At 37.4% G+C, this 18,305-nt stretch overlaps 1 protein-coding gene across 2 annotated transcripts; it reads left to right on the forward strand.

The window, feature by feature from the left end:
* The first annotated feature begins 1,017 nt into the window (after window positions 1-1,017).
* On the forward strand, window positions 1,018-17,959 carry acp1 (acid phosphatase 1). Of its 2 annotated transcripts, none has more exons than XM_086264099.1 (6): window positions 1,018-1,107; window positions 2,650-2,723; window positions 3,317-3,430; window positions 11,649-11,710; window positions 12,494-12,599; window positions 17,656-17,959. In XM_086264099.1, exons 1-6 carry the CDS (start codon window positions 1,065-1,067, stop codon window positions 17,731-17,733), a joined length of 477 nt encoding a protein of 158 aa, XP_086120225.1. In that variant the 5' UTR covers window positions 1,018-1,064; the 3' UTR covers window positions 17,734-17,959. The 2 variants fall into 2 exon arrangements, with proteins under 2 accessions (XP_086120225.1, XP_086120224.1); XM_086264098.1 differs by lacking the exon at window positions 3,317-3,430 and adding an exon at window positions 3,494-3,607.
* The last annotated feature ends 346 nt before the right edge of the window (window positions 17,960-18,305 follow it).

Below are 18,305 nucleotides of genomic sequence, written 5' to 3' on the forward strand. Positions count from 1 at the left end.
AGAGTCTGTTGTTGACATGAAGCTCGCCACCCTGGAGTTGGTCATCAGTGACAGAATGCTGGCAGACTGCTGGGAATCATGGACAATGACTCCCACCCCCTCCATAACACACTGGACAATCTGAAGAGCAGTTTCAGCAACAGGTTCCTTCGCCCTCGCTGTCTGAGAGAACGTTACAGGTGGTCGTTCCTTCCTGCTGCTATCAGACTCTTTAATTCATCCACTTGGGTCAGGTCCACACATGTGGAACAGAATTAATCACACCTCAACGCACCTTGTCACTTTTGTACACTGCAAAATATTTCCACACATACTCGTCCTTTTATATTTATATGTATACCTATATCCATATATTTATCTATTTATTTTAATATTTATCTATTATAACTCTGTTTCTACACTAATCTTATGTGCGTGCTTGTGTTTGTTGTATATTTGCTGCTATGACAACTCAGTTTCCGTCTGGGATTAATAAAGTTTCTCTGATTCTGATTCATCAGCTTCTCAACGCACTCCTATCTTTCAGTCATACTCTCTTCATTCTTCTTCGTTAGTACATTTATAGAACAGCTTCTACCCGTGGGCTGTCAGTACCATAAATGCAAATTAAGAGTGTGAGCAGACAAATAGCAGCTATTGCTGCTATTTGCTATTGATTATGTTTAAATTTTTTTGTGCAATATTTTGTTCTGTGAATATTTCAGCAGATGTTCAATTTCCATCCCTCAACATATCATCACGTCAAATTGGCAGATTTACACCAGATGGACTTCCTGATACTACTGTCCCCAATTATATGGGCTTAGGACTAACAGTAGGACTACATTGGGTTGTATGTCAACTAAAAACAAAACAAAACACAAACAAACAAAATATATATTCACAGATATCTGGTATCACTTATAATTTCCAATGTAAATGTAAATGAGAGTAATACTCTTTAAATTTAAGGCGCATGTGGTTCATACTTGAACCCTTCAGCACTGTCAGCGTGCTATACTTTTGTTCAGGCAGTACTTGGCCGCCACGTTAGCCGGTGTCGTAGTCGTACAGGACCTTTCAACATGGCGGCGACGGGTACAAAGTCGGTTTTGTTCGTTTGTTTGGGTAAGAGACGTCTTTTAAACCCACAAAACCTCAGTTAAAACTTACACGTGTTACTGCTTAAAAGCAAACATGTCATTCTGTCAGCAGGTCAACTCATCGCATTTTAATAAATGAAATGAGCTTCGTTAGATGTACCTCAGAGTGCTAACTATGTACTAGCTGCCTTACAATGAACGCGAAGCTGCCAAACACACTTTCCACTTAAGGCTCTTAAACTTTTAACTTCCATGTGTGTATGTTTGGTATCTAATCAGCTGTAGCCTTATGTGTAAACGTCAAGCAAGGTGTCCGTGTTTAACTGGAGAGATACGTGTTTAACTGGAGAGATACGTGTCTAAGCTCAAAGAATCCAAAGTGAAAGCTGTCAGGAACTCACCTCAGCACGGAAACGTCACTGCAGATAATTTGAAGCACATGCGTCCAATTCTGAAATAGTTTTCAAGATGTAGCAGAGTGTAGGTTGGCTCTGTTATTAATTTGAGTGGTAGATTTTTCATTATAATTCGTTTCACATTTCATTAAAGCTTCTACAGAGGATTTTACTTTACCAATGGACTGTTTCCTGAAAAAATACTAAACGTGATCAAACATTTTAGAAACTGCTTGATGCAACTACCAAAACAGTAACTTAAACATTACATGTTAAGACACACATAGATTTTATGTTATATATTTTGGACATTAACAGATTAGTTGTTATTTTAGCCATTTACTAAAGCATCCCGTTTAGGGTTTTTTTTTTTGCATACTTTTACCTCTGGTGCTGTCGACATCCTAATTGGAGGAAGGGTTCAAGTAGTACTGGCCTTCTGTAAAACAGCACAGATAATTAGGCGGGTTAGACAAAAGCTGTGAACATTTTATTTATGGTTTATTCAATTTGACTAATTAAGCCCCTGAAAATATTTTTAATTAATTTGTTTTATGTTAATTGCATTACATTTAAGCCAAAAGTCTGCTCTTCAATTAGATCTTTTATGAGATTCTAGATTTTGTTTAGGACATTTAAAAGAAAAAAAAAGTCACTGTTCACAAAGTTGCGACTGTATTTCAAATAGGAGTTTTATATAAGCACAGTAAATCCATTGTCTTTGGATGTTGCCAGTAATATGCTGGACTTCTGCATGGGTCTACATGTTAAAATATGTGCTTAAGTTTTAGAAATATTTTTTCAGGTTTTAAAATATTGTAAAGGTTTTGCCCCTTTTCGTCTGTTATGCCTCAGATGCTGTCCCAGGGAGCAATCACAGTGCACAGAATAAGAAAGAAAAAAGCTTAATCAATATCTGGCCTCGACTCAAGATTTTAAGTCATTTTAGTTGTTGACACAGTCCGAAAGTAAAGTCAGTTTCACAATACATTTCTTTTTTGTTTTAGCAGTTGAAATCCATTTACCGTATACAGAAAAGTTTGTATTTTAAAATATCATACATATATCTTTATGATATACTGAAGTTATGTGTATTACCACTGGGATATTGCAGTTTTCTAAATATATCCTTATCCCTTTAATATGGTGATGTTGTTTGTGGTGTTGAACAGGGAATATCTGCCGATCCCCCATTGCTGAAGCAGTCTTCAGGAAGATGGCAACTGATGGTGGCATCGTTGATCAGGTAAAGTCATTGTTGACATATGTTTTCATTTCGTACTATAGATCTGCTGTACACATTTTTTCTGTTTATAACTCCTGCCATTTGATACAACTATGGAAATGACAACAGAAGTGTCAGCCACTCACCTTAAATGTTCTGTTCAGTGTTGCATGTTTGAAGAGCCCTTTACATATTACGTATAACACTACAATATGAATAACATATCAAGAACTAGTCTCAAAAATATTTCCTCTGGCATTAGTGAGGAAAATTATTTCTTCATACTGGTTGGTTGATAATATATATTTTTAATTTGGCAGTATTAACTTCGCAGTTTTAAAGTCCTGGTCTCTGGAGAGAAATTCTATATGAAATTAACTTTTGCTACTAACTGCAGTACATTGATTTAAAATGGAAAAAATGAAAGTTCAAAATTCCTCACTGAATTCAATTTGGATAATAGCGACCTGCTTACAGTCTCTAAAGATGATTAGGAACATTTACCTTCAGTTTAAATGTGGAGTTGCCCTTTATTCTGTACAGAAACTTCTTTCCTTATGAGACTGTAATTCGGTTTTGTTGAGTTTCTGATTCCCGTGCTTTGTTCTGCCTAGTGGAGGATAGACAGTGCTGCCACCTCCACCTATGAGATAGGAAACCCTCCAGACCACCGTGGTCAAGCCTGCATGAAGAGGCATGGCGTGCCCATGAGGCATGTGGCCAGGCAGGTATGATCACCCACCACCTCTCTCAAGACGTAGCTAGCGCCCCCTTTTTGTTCTCTGTTGCAGTGGATCATAGACAGTGGTGCCACATCAGACTGGAATCTAGGCAGCTTACCGGATGCCCGCGGTCTAGCCTGCCTCAGGAAGCATGGCATTGACACGGACCACAGGGCGCGACAGGTACAACCAGACGTCCCACAGCTGCTGTCACTGCAGTGGAAAGTGTGTGTGTGTGCGTGCGTGTGTATGTGAGAATGTAATGCTGCTCAATCACATTTTTAAAAATAAATTGTCACATACTTAAAACAGTGAGTAAGAAGAGTAGGTAGCAGTCTTCTCTCTTAATTACAGGATGATTTTCAGGCATCTTGGCCTCTTGTGGTAGCATGGATGTTGCTCACAGACCAGCTGAGTGTTACTGGTCTACACTCTATGTTTCACTTGGATTTTATTCTGAAGGTCTTGATCTGTTAGTCTGCTCCATCATGCTTTCTTCTGTCTACAGAAGAACTGTTAAATAGCTATTGTGGTTGTTTTTGATGTCAGTCAGCTGCCTACCAGGGAGTCTGTCATCCTAGAAACCTATTCTCCAGGTCTGTGTAGTCAGCTTTCTAATCACAAGAACCAACTTTCCACCTGCTAGAAGTTTTGGTTTGTGCTGTTTGTTCTTCTCTTTGGATCTTTCAATTAGTAGAGAAGGGTGACTGTTGCTAAGACTGCAAGACATTGTGCCCAAACAGCAGCATGAAGGAAGTGAAACACGTGTTTGTACTGCTTGGGGATAGCTGCTTAACTGGTTTTCTTTTGAAAAGGAGACTGTCAGCTAACCTGCTCATGAGTTAACGAGATGCGCTAGAACAGGATCTTCCACAGAACTGTCTGAAGTAAATTTTAAACCTGTTTGGAAAAGGGCCTACATTTTTAAAAAAACATTTTGAGGCACAGGCTATCTAATCCTTTTAAAAAAAGAAAAAAGTTTGTTTGTATAAACCCAATACACTAATTGCCATATTTGCTAAGCCAAAATGTAATTCATAATAGAACATAAAAACTTGGGAAAATTAACCATTTTAATGTAAATATAAGTTCATTAAGAAATTAATGGCAGCACCATGTCTCAAAAAAATGTTGGGCCAGGGCCGAGAATAATGTTCCTCAACATTAAAGACTTTTAATATCTCATTATCTGCAGTACAAGATATAATCATAATAGATTCAGAGAATCTGGAAAAAACTCTGTGCGCAAGGGACAAAGTTAAAAATCAGTATTTGATGCCTGTGATCTTTGGCCCCTCGGGTTGCACTGCATGAAAAATAGGCATAGATCAGTAAACATAGTTCGTCATGCCATCCACAAATGCAGGTTAAAGCTGAGTCATGCAAAGAAGTAGCCAATCGTGAGCACAATCCAGAACACTACAGTCTTCTCTGGGCCAAAGCAAAGCGGAAAACTGCTCTGTGGTCAGAGAAATTAAAATGTAAAATTCTTCTTAAAAATGCTGCGTCCCTCAGAGTAAAGAGGAGAGGGACGATCCAGCTGGTTATACGTATTCTGTTGAAAAGCCTACAGCTCTGATGGTATAGCAGTGTATTAATGCCTTTGGAATTGATATTTTGCACATCTGGAAAGGCACTAGCAATGCTGAAAGCTATTTTACAGGTTTTAGAATAACATATACTCCCATTCAGATGATGTCTTTTTCTAGGAATGCCTTGCATATTTCAACAAGACCATTCCAAACTGCATACTGCAGCTATTGCAAGAGCATGGCTTCATAGAAGAAGAGCCCAACTGTCTTGCCTGCAGTCCAGACCTTTCACAGACTGAAAACATTTGGCTCATCATGAAACCAAAAATATGACAAAGAACACCCAGGACTGTGGAGCAACTAGAATCTTATACCAGACAAGAAGGAAAGAAAATAATTTACCCAAAGATCAGCAGCCGGTCTCCTCATTTTGCAGTTTTTTATGGACTGTTGTTAAAGGAAGAGGAGCTGTTTCACGGTGGTAAACACGAACTTGTCGCGAGTTTTGAGATGGGTTGCACCATCAATGCAAAATGGCTTAAAATGGCTCATTTTCTCAGCTTAAGGATTTCAGAAAATATTCTGTTTTTATTTACATATCACAAACTGTATAACATTTTTAGGAGTTGGGGTAGTATTTTTGAGTGTAATAAAGAAGCTGATAGCCAGTCCCTGGTCTAGACTAATGTTCAAGTTGATGGCACCTGTGACGTTTGTGAAATATTGATGAAGCCAGTGTAGCAAGCATCACTGCACAGATGTTTCTAATCCTTAAAGAGGCCTGAAATTACACCAAGATGTTTGTCCATGTATGGCTTCAGGCTTTATGCTGCGCTGGCTTCTCCTTACAGTAACTCCTACTCCCCAGTGCCCTTAAACACTGAGAGATCTCCGGTGTTTCACCCTAGACTTGAGATCTCCCATCTCCTTGTTTTGGCTTACTGCAAACCAGTTCTGTCAGACCCTCATCTAATCTCCTCAAAGCAGGGATGGGAAGGCTCAACCCTTGGCTTAAACCCAACCAAATCCACACAATAAGCTTTGACAAGTCTTTGTTTTTTCCTCTTTTTCTTTAGCACTCTTTTCTGCCACGTTTTCTTTTTTAATAACCCACCCTCCAACTTTGCTGAAGGCCTGGCGTGGCCAGTGTCCAAGCAAACTGGCCAGCTGGGAGCTCGTTTAAAGACCTGTGTATCCCCAAATAAACAAAAGTGTGTTTATTTTATAAACACATATTTTTCAAAGTGATCCATAACAAGTAACTTAGGGTAATCAAAAATTTGACATCCAGACATCAGATTTAAGAGAGTTGCAATTTGATTATCGTAAAACCAACACTTGAGGAATGAACACTTTTTGCCAAAATACCATCATCCTGTAGTAATCACATTAATTTCACCTGTCACCAGTTCAGCATTGATGCTGTGCAGATAAGTTTTACAAGCTGAATTCTCGTCCTTTTCCCACCATTACTCAAAAGTGCAAACATAATTAATGAAGAAAAGATCTTAGCTTATCTGTTAATGGTTATTTTTTGGATAATTCCTAAGGAATGCTTCTTCAACACAACACACATTATTATGTAGATATTATATTTTATTACTGGCTAGAACTATAATCGACAACACAAGTGAAAGCTGGTGTGCAAACAGATAATTAACTTCAAATGTAGATGTGCCTGCTAGGTAGGGCTGCACGATTTTGCATAAAATGAGAATCACGATTTTTTTGCTTAGAATTGAGATCACGATTCTCTCACGATTTTCTTTTCCAGTATAAATATTTATTGCACTTATTAACTGCACATCAACTTCGTAACAGTTGAGACTGAACATAAAAACAATAAATAAACATAAAAACAACAGATGTCTCACGTTTTGTTGTTGCCGCAAAATGTTGCACTGCTTGAAATTCCGTCTCCACCGTTGCTCGACACTGCATGTATAGAGCAGGTAGTGCAACAATAGAAAAATAGTTGCTGGACGGCACTGTGTAGCGTTTGTCTAGGGTGTTTCATCATTTTCCTAAATCCCTGGTTTTGCACAGTGTTGATGGGAGCCATATCTTTGGTCAGGTGATAAGTAATAGCCTCCGTAATTTCTTTGTGCCTGCGGGAGTTCGACGGGTATAGGGAAGCGCTGTATAAGGTTCCCGTTATTGATGTTTGGGTGGTTGACCGGGACGGATTTTGTCCTGTCACTTTCTCGTCATCTCTGACGTGTTCTCTGTTGTTTTTTCCCTGCTAATTTTAGCATCACACGGCACAGCTTCTGTATCACGTGGTATAAGGCTCCGCCCTTGTCATTCGTTGAGCAGGAAGAGTGAGCGCTTGTTTTCATGCAGATTACGTCCCGGATCAAAATGCGGTACAATCGTCGTCGTCTTTTTTATTTTTTATTTTTTAAATCGTTGTCATTTGGAAATGAGATCGCACATAAGTATGAATCGAGATCGCGATTTTCTAACGATTAATCGTGCAGCTAGGGCTGCTCGATTATGGCAAAAATGATAATCACGATTATTTTCACTGAAATTGAGATCTCGATTATTTGACGATATTTATTTAACCCTTTAAGACCTACTATAGAACCAAGTCCGCCAGAGCTTATATTATATTTTTACATGTTGTAGTGCCATTTGTGGGAGCATTTCAAGTTGCTATACAACTGTTATAGCCCATATTTTAAATAATATGTATTCATTAAGTCCATAGTAACTACATTAATTGCAAAAAAGTGCAATAAACTACAAAAAAATTGAAAATCGTTTTTGTTTTTTTTTTACATATATTTCTACTTGGAGAAATTTAAGGGTTTATCCCTCAAAACTTTAAATACAAAAAAGTTGCAAAAAATAGTTTACAACAACAGGAAATTTATTTTGAGTGTCTTCATAGTTTTATTTTGGAGATACAGCAATTTTTATATACTGCAGGAAAAATGAAAAAACAATCCTATGATGCAAATTTGCAAAGAAAACAGCAGGTGCATCAAAATAAACTATTTCCAGCAGTGCAATTCGAGTTCTAAGCATCACAGAAACTATTCAGAAAGGTCAAACATGACCAGTATAGGCTTTTAAGGCCTACGAGTAAAAAACTACAATTTCCGCGAAAATTACGTCACTTCCGGTTTCGGCCAGGAAATGGCGGATATGCGGTAGTTCGTGCTGACGACTGTTTCAATGTGGGAAGTGTTACGAACAGCTGATCGGATCGGCAAAGCGTGTTTCTGGAATATTGTGTTTTTGTTCCTGCAAGCGCTTTTTATGCAATTTTTGCAAAGCTTTATGTGGAAGGAAACCGTGACCGAGGACAAGCTGATGGCATCAGATGTAAGTACAACTCCTCTGGTTTTATATGCAAAACAAATTATTGCGCTAGCTTACACGGTTCAGGTTCTACAGGGATTTAAAAATAGTTACACAACACGGAGCGTGCTGCTCTGACCGGCTTTAAAGGGTTAACAATGACTTTAAAAAAATAATGTAAAATAGTGTGCAACACCACTGAAGTTTTTTTTTTTTTTTACCTGTCTTTTCAACCAACAGCAGTCACTCTCCTCTCCAAATAACTTCTGCTTAGCTTTCTGAGCTTCCCTCGGGTCCTCTTAATCAGCGGTCTCCACCCTTTTTTGCGCCACGGACGGTTTATGCCCGACAATATTTTCACAGACCGGCCTTTAAGGTGTCGCGGATAAATGAGGGAGGGGCTAATAATCGGCTCAGTCATTTTTAATGATCGTTGAAAGCCCAGATCGTAATCGTGATTAAAATTCGATTAATTGAGCAGCCCTACGTGCAGCCCTACTGCTAGGGCTGTTCGATATAACGATATAGATCGGATGACGATATAAAAACGTTTATCGTTTCATTTTAGCTATTGTTTGTTTCGTGGTGTCGCAAAATAAACTGTTTACGGCAATATTTTTTCATCGTTTTGATGGTCACTGTAGTGGCTATATTAATTTCTTCAAGTTCTCTCTTTCTCTTATATTTAATATAACCACACTACGGACAAGCGCCTGTTTTTATGCGTTGTGGTTAGCAACAACGACGGTAACACCATCGTGTGTCTGCTTGTTTATGTTCCACATAAACCTTTCACAATAAAGCTCAAGATCCTGTTGAGACTTTTCAAAATAAACTGAATCACGTGAAAGAGCAGATTATTTACGGATGAGAAGTAAAAAAGAGCCGCCAGGTGCTAAAAAATAAACCTTAGACTCAAACATTAGAACAGGCTTTTCCCCGCAGCACCCTGTGTAATAAATACTCACAAAGAAAACTGCGGCTGTTACAACTTGTGTCTAAAAATGTATCGTTTCATGCATCTGTTAAAACACTCGACTCCAGCTACTTGACGTCCAGCTGGAAACACTTCCCGCAAGTCGAGCTGCCCGAGATTCACAGAATTTACAGAAAATGTTACATTTTTGTGATTTATATTGTTATCGAGATGATAGAATTCTTATATTGGGATATGAGATTTTGGTCCTATCGCACAGCCCTAGTGCCTGCTTACAGCAGTGTTTTAGTGTTTTGTTTTTTTGTGTTTTCTAAGACTGTTTCCCCACAGAGTAGTAAAACAGAACTTAAAATCACTCCGCTACTATTTCTTTATAAGAAATTGAGTTATGTATACTATATATCACACAGATCCATATGATTTTTAGGGCTTTATTATGTGTCGTTTTCATTATTCATTTATATGTATCATTTTAAAGTTTCATTCTATGCATGTTGATTGTTTTTTTTCCTTTTATGCCTCTTAACTACTTCCATCTTTACTTGCTTTTTCCCCCCATTTATTCTTAGTTAATTCATTCCACAAATAGGATCAGTGGTGGCTTTACAGTGTAGTAGTTATCACATTTACCTAACCTGTAAAAGATCCTTAGTTTGAGGCAAGAACACACAAATCCCTGGGACGGTTGCATCGGAAAGGACAGGCATAAGGGCATAAAAATCGGTGCCATACTGGATATACAGAGCTCTTTGCAGTGGCAACCACTTGCGAAAAAACCTTTATGAAATTGGATAAATATTAATAAATGAAATGTTACAATATTTTATAATTTTCCCCATCACCCATAACCTTATATAAAGTGTATAAATATATTAAGTGTCTTCAGACTGTACTCCATATAACCACGAGAGCGTTACTAAACACTTAAATCTACTAACAACTACATTACAGAGTGTCTGTTTTTTGCTCCTTTTATAAACTTAACAAGTTCAGCATATGTTGAAATTTAACTACAACAAGAGGACATGTTTGTTATCACCACAGGCTAAAGACGCAAATGTCTGAAGTGTCACCAAGGAGGCAAATTTCAGTGGCTGACTGGCCAGGCGTGCAAGGTTTTTGTTCCCTCACATAGAAGAACCTTGTTGAATGAAGATATAGGGCAAAATAAATTTACAGCTTTCCTGAATCACATATCAACAAGTACCTCTTTTGTTAAAGTATGACGGTAAACCAACATGCACGGTGACATGTCAAATTCTTCTTTTTTGTTAAAAAGAACCATTAACTTTTAGATTTCCAATCCCTTTTCTATGAGTGTCTCCCGACTCTTTCTTTGCTTTCCATAAAAACCTCCTTGCTCATTCTTAGCCAAAGATTTCAGATACCAAACTAAGCTCTCTGTCAACTTTGTGAGGAGGTCTTGCACAAGACTTTTTGATAGAGGATTACCACTGCTTCATTTACACTGTGAAAGAAGCAGGCACTGAGATTATGATCAACACAGATTATCATTGTGTGTGAGAGAGAGGATGTGAAAGTGTGAGAATGGGTGAAATACAGTGATCAGACTGCAGTGGCTGGAGCGTTTCGCTGCGTGAATATAATCGAAAACATTTGTAATGAACATCTTTTTACCCGTCTGCTGTTACAAGCTGTCACTGTTATTGTGTCCATATGTCAACATCTGGAGCTATGCGGGAGTTTTATTCATGCCTCTGTGCTCTCATTTGTTTCTCTCTGCCCTTAGCTTCTCCTTGGCATTCCTATAAATCCACTGTCAAAATACTTTAAAAGTATTCGGGGTGTTGCCTGTTTTTCTTATTTTTTTCTTTTTGTTTTTATTGCTGCTTGTGCCATTAAATCATCACAGAATGCAGTGAAAACTGTATAAACCCCTCCACAGGCATACAGACGTGCTCCTTTCCCTAACTTGGTTTTCCTCTAGGTCAAGAATCAAGAATTCAAGTTGTTATAAACGCGACCTTGTTTTTTTCACGTTAAAATGAGTTAGCCATTGAGCAGGAGAAGGAGGGAGGAGGAATAGATGGGAAAATAAGGCTTGTGTGACTTGTTGAAAATGCAACATTAGTTTATTTATGTTTTAAAAATTCTTTGTGCATGTAACAGCAGCTGGAATCCAGCACATGGATGCTGGCCTCCATTACGAACAATGAAACGTAATTAAAAATATTGACATAATATAACTACATCCAAAAGCTATTACTAAAAAGGCAGATGATAAATGAATGATTTAATAAGATCTGAGTTGTCTTATTTTTCTTGTCTTTAGAGGTTTAATGTGTCAGTGAAAAAGCTGCTTTTTTATTTTCTTTTAGCTGCATAACCCATTCAGCCCTCTTTGAAGGACCAGAGGGAGTCTCTGCTGGTCATACTGAATTTCCACACAGAGCCAAAAGTAATATTTGTTTTGTTGTTCTTGCAGGTGACCAAGGAAGATTTCATGAGCTTTGAGCACATTCTGTGCATGGACGAGAGCAATCTGAGGTAGTTATTTCAGCCCACAGCAGCAGTGTTTATTTTTTTTCTAAGAGTGTCAATCACGGTTGGATACTTAGACACTGAAAGCGCTGGTGTCATGTGTTAAGTGTCAAAAAACATTTGTCTTGTAACGGTCCAAACTAGTGTGTCCTGCTGTCATGACGTTTATCTGTGCTGTTCTTTCACATGCATACATAAAAATGGTGGGGACATTGAGCTATAAATGCCTTGTAGGAGAATGCCTCCCTTTAATGACCAATATCCTTTCTTAAGCTCTTTGCAGAGGTCAGGGGGAGGGATATTTTTTGCTACTTTGAACGTTTAAGGATCATTTTGAGATCACATGCCCACGGCAGATCTGATCTGTAAGCAGCTTACTGAGTTCTTTGGATGCCTCGTCTTTGCTCTTTGGGGCAGTCTTTTCTTTTCCCCCTGCACACTTTGTTTCCTACAAATTTTAAGTTGGCCAGACTGAGAATTCATTAATTCTTTGACCTACTGCTTTTGTCTGGGATTGACTTAAACATGTTAAGGTGTTACTTTTCATTTATGTACTCTGTATGTTTCCAGACTACACCGTTTTATTATTTATCACTGATTTAAAGTTAATGACATGAATGTAATTATTATTAGAGGAATGCTAGAATAAGAAGCAGACAATAAACACTATACAACAACATTATCTCGAATATTTAGAAGCATGTGACCTCTTTAATCCAGAGGTGCTCAAACCTCCCTTGTTTCGTGCTCTGTTCTTTTGGAGTTACTTGTTTTCTCTCACCTTTGCAGTGACTTGAAACGGAAGTCAAAGTCCGTGAAAGACTACACAGCAAAAATTGAGCTTCTTGGTTCTTATGACCCCCAGAAGCAGCTGATCATCCAAGACCCTTATTATGTAAGTATTCAAACACATCCCTATGTTCAACTTTATTGCTCAAATTTAGAGGATATGTTTAATTTAATGTTGTAGCGAGATGGTCCAGCAAAGAAGCCAAAGCCAGTAAAACTACAAGATGCAACATTTAGAGGCCTTTACTTACATTTAAGGGAGACACAAGAACTCATTTTAAATATCTATACCATTTGGCATGTTAAATTAAGTGCCATGCTAAGGTCTCAACCACAAAGGCCTAGAGACCTCTCTGGCAACCAATGGTTCCAAGGGGAAATGTGCATTCTCTGAAAGGTTGGTGAGTGGCAGCTGGCACTTGCTGTGAAATTGATTGCTAAAGCCCAATTCATGCAGGCGTAAAGACCTGTTAGTTACTCAGTGACGGCAACCTCAGCTTGCTAGGGAAAAGTGCATATTCCTGACTATCTCTATCCACATTCAAATTGGATAATGGTTTTAGGATTTTTAGCTCCTTAACACGTGCTCCTTTTTTTTTTTTTTTTGAAGGGACCAAAAGTAATTGGACAACTGACTCAAAGGCTAGTTCATGGGGTGGTGTGGGCAGTTACTTCGTTATATCATTATCAATTAAGCAGATAAAAGGCCTGGAAATTATTTGAGGTGTGGTACTTGCATTTGGGAGATTTTCCTGTGAACAGACAACATGGGGTCAAAGCAGCTCTCCATGCAGGTGAAATCCCCCATCCTTAAGCTGCAAAAACAGACAAAAAAAAACATCCAAGAAATTGCAGCAATTTTAGGACTGGCAAAATCTGCGGTTTGGTACATTCTGAGAAAGAAAGAAAGAAAGAAAGAAAGAAAGAAAGCACTGTTGAACTCAGCAACGCAAAATGACCTGGACGTCCACAGAAGACAACAGTGGTGGATGATCACAGAATCATTTCCATGGTGGAGAGAAACCCCTTCGCAACAGCCAACCAAGTGAACGTCACTCTCCAGGAGGTAGCTGTATCAATATCCAACTCTACCATAAAGAGAAGACTGCATGAAACAAAAAAAAAAAGCCAGCACAGTTCTGTCAGAAACATTCTTTGGACAGATGAAACCAAGATCAAACTCTACCAGAATGACTGCATGAAAAAAGTATGGAGAGAAGGCGTGGAACAGCTCATGATCCAAAGCATACCGCATCATGTGTAAAACACAGCAGAGGCAGGGTGATGGCTTGGGCATGCATAGCTGCCAGTGGCACTGGGACACTAGTGTTTATTTATGATGTGAAATGGGACAGGCGCAGCCAAATCAATTCTGAGGTGTTCAGAGATATACTGCTCAAATCCAGCTAAAGGCAGTCAAACTGATTTGGCGGCATTTCATAATAAAGATGGGCAAAGACCCAAAACATACAGCCAAAGCAGGACCCAGGAGTTTATTAAAGCAAAGAAGTCAAATATTCTTGAATAGCCAAGTCAGGTGATTCAATTAAAATTCATTCTGGTAATGTACAGAACCAAAATTAGAAAAAAAGTTGTCTCTGTCCAAATATTTATGGACCTAACTGTATACATCAAGTTTGCTTTTCTTCTGTTGAACAGATGATTTGATTAAAAGGTCCTTCCATATTTTTCCTAATATAGGTTTTTATGGCGATTACAGTTACATGGACTGCTGTTTTGAAAAAACATTTTCTTTCACTTAACCTGAGCTCACCATTCAGTAATGGCTCAGCCTTTTTGCTCTTCTCCGTGTGTGCAGACAAACTCCGGCTCCACATTAAACTATGACGTCATCTTGTCTGCTGTGTTTGTGCTATCAGTTATCAGTTTTTATTTAAAAACTGGGGGCTGCATGAGCTTAATGTTGTAATACTTTTTTATTCACATGCGTGGCCCTAGATACATTACTATTGCACATCTATTTTTAGTCTCAAATGCTGGTAAAATTATCACGTTTACATGGTGACAACTGAGCGCTACCGAGCTGTGGATTAAATGAAGCATTGAATTAAAACAATTTGTATTGAGGGTTTTTTTTCCTATAATTGAGTTATTTGAGTGACTCGATGAATTGTTATATCCCTAGTCTAATGTGTGAGTGGGGATCATCTGACCTGCCCTTTAGACTCTCTACCCAGGCAAAAACCCAATCTAGTATTTCTACTAGTGATAAGGTGTCTAAATGAACTCTGTTGTGCACTAAATGTGAAAAGGGGGAACTTTAAGCCAAACATACAAAAAAAATGAAATCTAATATATACAAGAGACAATAAAGCGGGAAGAACTTTTTTTTCATAATAAGAATCCTGATTAAAAGCCCAAAAAAGTATTTCAAAGTAAAACGTCAAACTCTTTCAGTAATTGTAGTAGATACAAAAAAGCTACATTCAGCCCATTCTGTAACATTTGTGTTTCTCTTCAAAGGATCACGTGGGAAAAATTCTATGGACAAGATAAAGGGCAGGAAATGTCACACAGAGCAGTCATTTGAAGTATATTTATGGTTTTGGATGGACCGGATCAGTCTTCAGGTGCAAGTGGAAGAGTTAAGTTGTCTGCAGGGAGAAATCCAGACACAATTGATGCAGTAAAGAGCGCCAAAACAAAATGAACGGTTGCTAGTAAAATAGCTGTGTTTCTCACAAAAAAGTGGTATTCAGCCTTTCCAGACCAACACTCACCATAATATATTAGTTTTACGGAACCATAACAGATGTTTTCTGGTTTCACATTGGTAAGCTTTTCACAGTCCGTGGCTCGGTAGTTCTTTTTGTTCCCTAGATGTTTTGAGTCCTGCCAGATGATTTGGACATGGATTCTTGGCTGGTTTTTATTGTCTTGAGTATTATGAGTGAAAAAGGCAAGAATTGGAAAAGTGCAGGCAGAGACCTTTGGAAGGCTTTGAAAGTTTGAGTGTTGACAATAGACATTTTAAAAAAAAATAAAAAAATCTTAACCTCCTGTGGCCATTTAAACTTTAATATATTTTTATGGTTGGTTTATTTAAATAAATGGCAAGGGATCTTATAATAAGTAATAATTTTCATATGTGGTCTTTAAGATAAGATAAGATAGAACTTTATTAATCCCTCGGGTGGGTTCCTCTGGGAAATTCGACTTCCAAAAAGCACAGCAACGACCGAAGTTACTTTATGAAAAATGTGTGTGGCTAGAGCTATTTTAGATGAATTATATTGTATAGTTCCTATGTCTTTGATTTTCCCGTAAGAACTTGGACTTTAAATAAAACAGTCATGAATTATTAGTGATGCAGCTGGAAGAAGAAAGAGTGACCACAGTTTATGTGATTGTATTGAGTGTATTGGATTGTGTGATTTTGGCTTTGGACGCTGTATTTCTTTGTGTAATTTTACCAAATCTCATTATAGTCAATGTGGTTTTGGAGGCATGTAAGATTGGTACCTCGCCAGCAACCACATAGCATGACAGCCAAGCGAGCAAAAAAGGGGAGAACAATCGCTGTCCGTGTGTCAGGATAAATAAAGAATTATGTTGTTTTTACACATGAATTCTGGATTGTCCGTAATTGCCCTTTTGCAGATGTTGCACATAATAGGAGAGTGTGCGTGTCAGACGTACCTTTACAAATGGAATTATTAAAATATTTATATTTTAGTAATTTGGAGTATGTGGCATGTGTCACAGGTGTGTAGTTACTCACTCAATCAGTTGAGAATAACAGTTGAATTTAAACCAAGATGAAGTTTTGTGACAAGACTACAAACATGAGTTCATGATGATGTGAACTGAAGAGGAGGAAAGAGACGTGTTAAACGGCCATTGTAAACTTTAAAAATTTAAAATACAGATAACAACGTTTCTCTATTAAATGTTTCTTAGCTCTATTATTATTTTCAATCAGTTGCATTGAGCGATTGTTAATGGAATATTTTAAAATGTAGGTATCGACTTTTCATTTTTTTTATTTCTTGTTTGTTAATTCGTAATTAAACAATAAGAACTTAATTATAGAACAATTTGGATTACTTATAATGGGTTAAATTAACTCAATGTCAAACTTTCTGATTCTTTTATTTTATCAATGTGAAGGTGTTCATCATTCATCTTTCTGCACATAATACACAAGAAATGCTGCTGCTGCTACTCATACAGTGCTGGATCATTGGTATAGGGATGTCATGATACCAGCAATTTAGTAGTTAGTACACAATAGAATTACACGATGCTTAAAAACCCAATTCAGCATCACAACAATCATTGTACTCTACGTACTTAAACATTTTGATGTGATGTCAAAAAAAATATTTGAAATGATTTGTTAAGGCATAACCTGACATGTTAGGAAGATTACCAAGTAGCCTATGAATTTCACAGTTACTTATTTTATAAGCACTTAATGGTGCCACTGAAAACATTTTAGCCTAGACAGGAAAACAGTGGCCTCTGCAGCTGCTTAGGTCCACATCCACGGTCACAGATACAGCTGAATGTCATCAGAATAGAGTGATACAAAATGTCAGAAAAGGATTTAATGATGCCAGCTAAATGGAATGTAGAAGGAAAATAATTGTGGACCCAGGATCAAACCTTGTGGAACCCCATAAGTTAGGGATGCAATGTGGGAGAAGGACTTGTTTGCCCTAACACAGAAAATTCTATCAGATAATGGGGGGAAAAAACAAATATAAAATATGTTTTATATTTTTATTTTTATAAAATATATAAAAAATAATAAATTATTTTAACAAAATAATAAATAATTTATTAGGGAATCACAAAATTCAATGTAGTTATGTGTTTACAAGTTCTTTTTTTAAAAACGTAAATCTCAGCGAGAAATACCACTTTGAATAGTTATGAATAGAATTTCAAAACCCTTTTGGCTTCAGTCTTGACAATTTGGTTCTCGGAATAAGAACATTTCTCAGTTGAGTAACAAACTGTCATTTTTTATAATTTGGGTGTATCCAGCCTGCATCAGAGGGCAGGCCGTACTTCTGTTCCATTCATATAACTGTATATTTTCACTGTGTGCAATAGACAACAAATTCCAGTGATTGCGAGCTATGAATAGTTGGCTAAATCATTTTAATCTCCCCCTCCCTAATTTTGTCTTTTAGGGAAGTGATGAAGACTTTGAAAAGGTCTATGAGCAGTGTGTACGATGCTGCAAAGCTTTCCTGGAGAAGAACTCCTAACATCTACATTGACATGTCTTAGATGTATGAATAAATATGGGTTCTCAATTAAATATACTTACACAAATATATGTATAACTCTGTTGTGAGTAAATACTAAATACCACCAGATTACCTGTTTTGGTGTACGCATAATGTACATTTAGAACAGTATTGTGTGGGCAAGTTAACAGACTGTAGATTCAATTGATTAATAAAACAAATAAAGTGAGTGTGACAGTTTAAAGTTCCTTTTGTTATTATTATTATTTTTTACACATTGTCAATTTTTGTTTCCTGAAAATTCTACAAAATTGATAAGATAATATAAGATAACTCTTTGTTGTCATTGCACAGTCATACATATTGCACATTAAATATTATTGCACCTTGTTATAAATATTATTATTGTTATTGTTTTTACCGTTGTTACCTCCCCCCCAAAAAAAGTCCAGGGAGGTAGTCAATCAGGTCAGCTATTTGCATTGATTAGGGCTATTGCTATAGTAGTAATAGAGGTGTATGGGTTAAATGCTGACACTGGGATCAAAGGGAATGCTACCATTAGTGCTTGATGGCTAGGATATTCTCTT

The sequence above is a fragment of the Aulonocara sp. 'chitande type north' Nkhata Bay genome, linkage group LG15 (assembly GCF_057382095.1).
Source record: "Aulonocara sp. 'chitande type north' Nkhata Bay isolate Kocher_YH1m ecotype deep benthic linkage group LG15, A_spYH_male_GT1.1, whole genome shotgun sequence".
In the NCBI taxonomy this organism is placed as follows: domain Eukaryota; kingdom Metazoa; phylum Chordata; class Actinopteri; order Cichliformes; family Cichlidae; genus Aulonocara; species Aulonocara sp. 'chitande type north' Nkhata Bay.

What these genes read in the sequence shown, in the direction of transcription:
- acp1 (XM_086264099.1), top strand. Translation starts at nt 1,065, where the DNA reads ATGGCGGCGACGGGTACAAAGTCGGTTTTGTTCGTTTGTTTGG. An exon ending in TGAGGCATGTGGCCAGGCAG is followed by an intron (nt 3,431 to 11,648) that starts GTATGATCACCC and finishes TTGTTCTTGCAG; the next exon opens with GTGACCAAGGAAGATTTCAT. An exon ending in TCATCCAAGACCCTTATTAT is followed by an intron (nt 12,600 to 17,655) that starts GTAAGTATTCAA and finishes TTTGTCTTTTAG; the next exon opens with GGAAGTGATGAAGACTTTGA.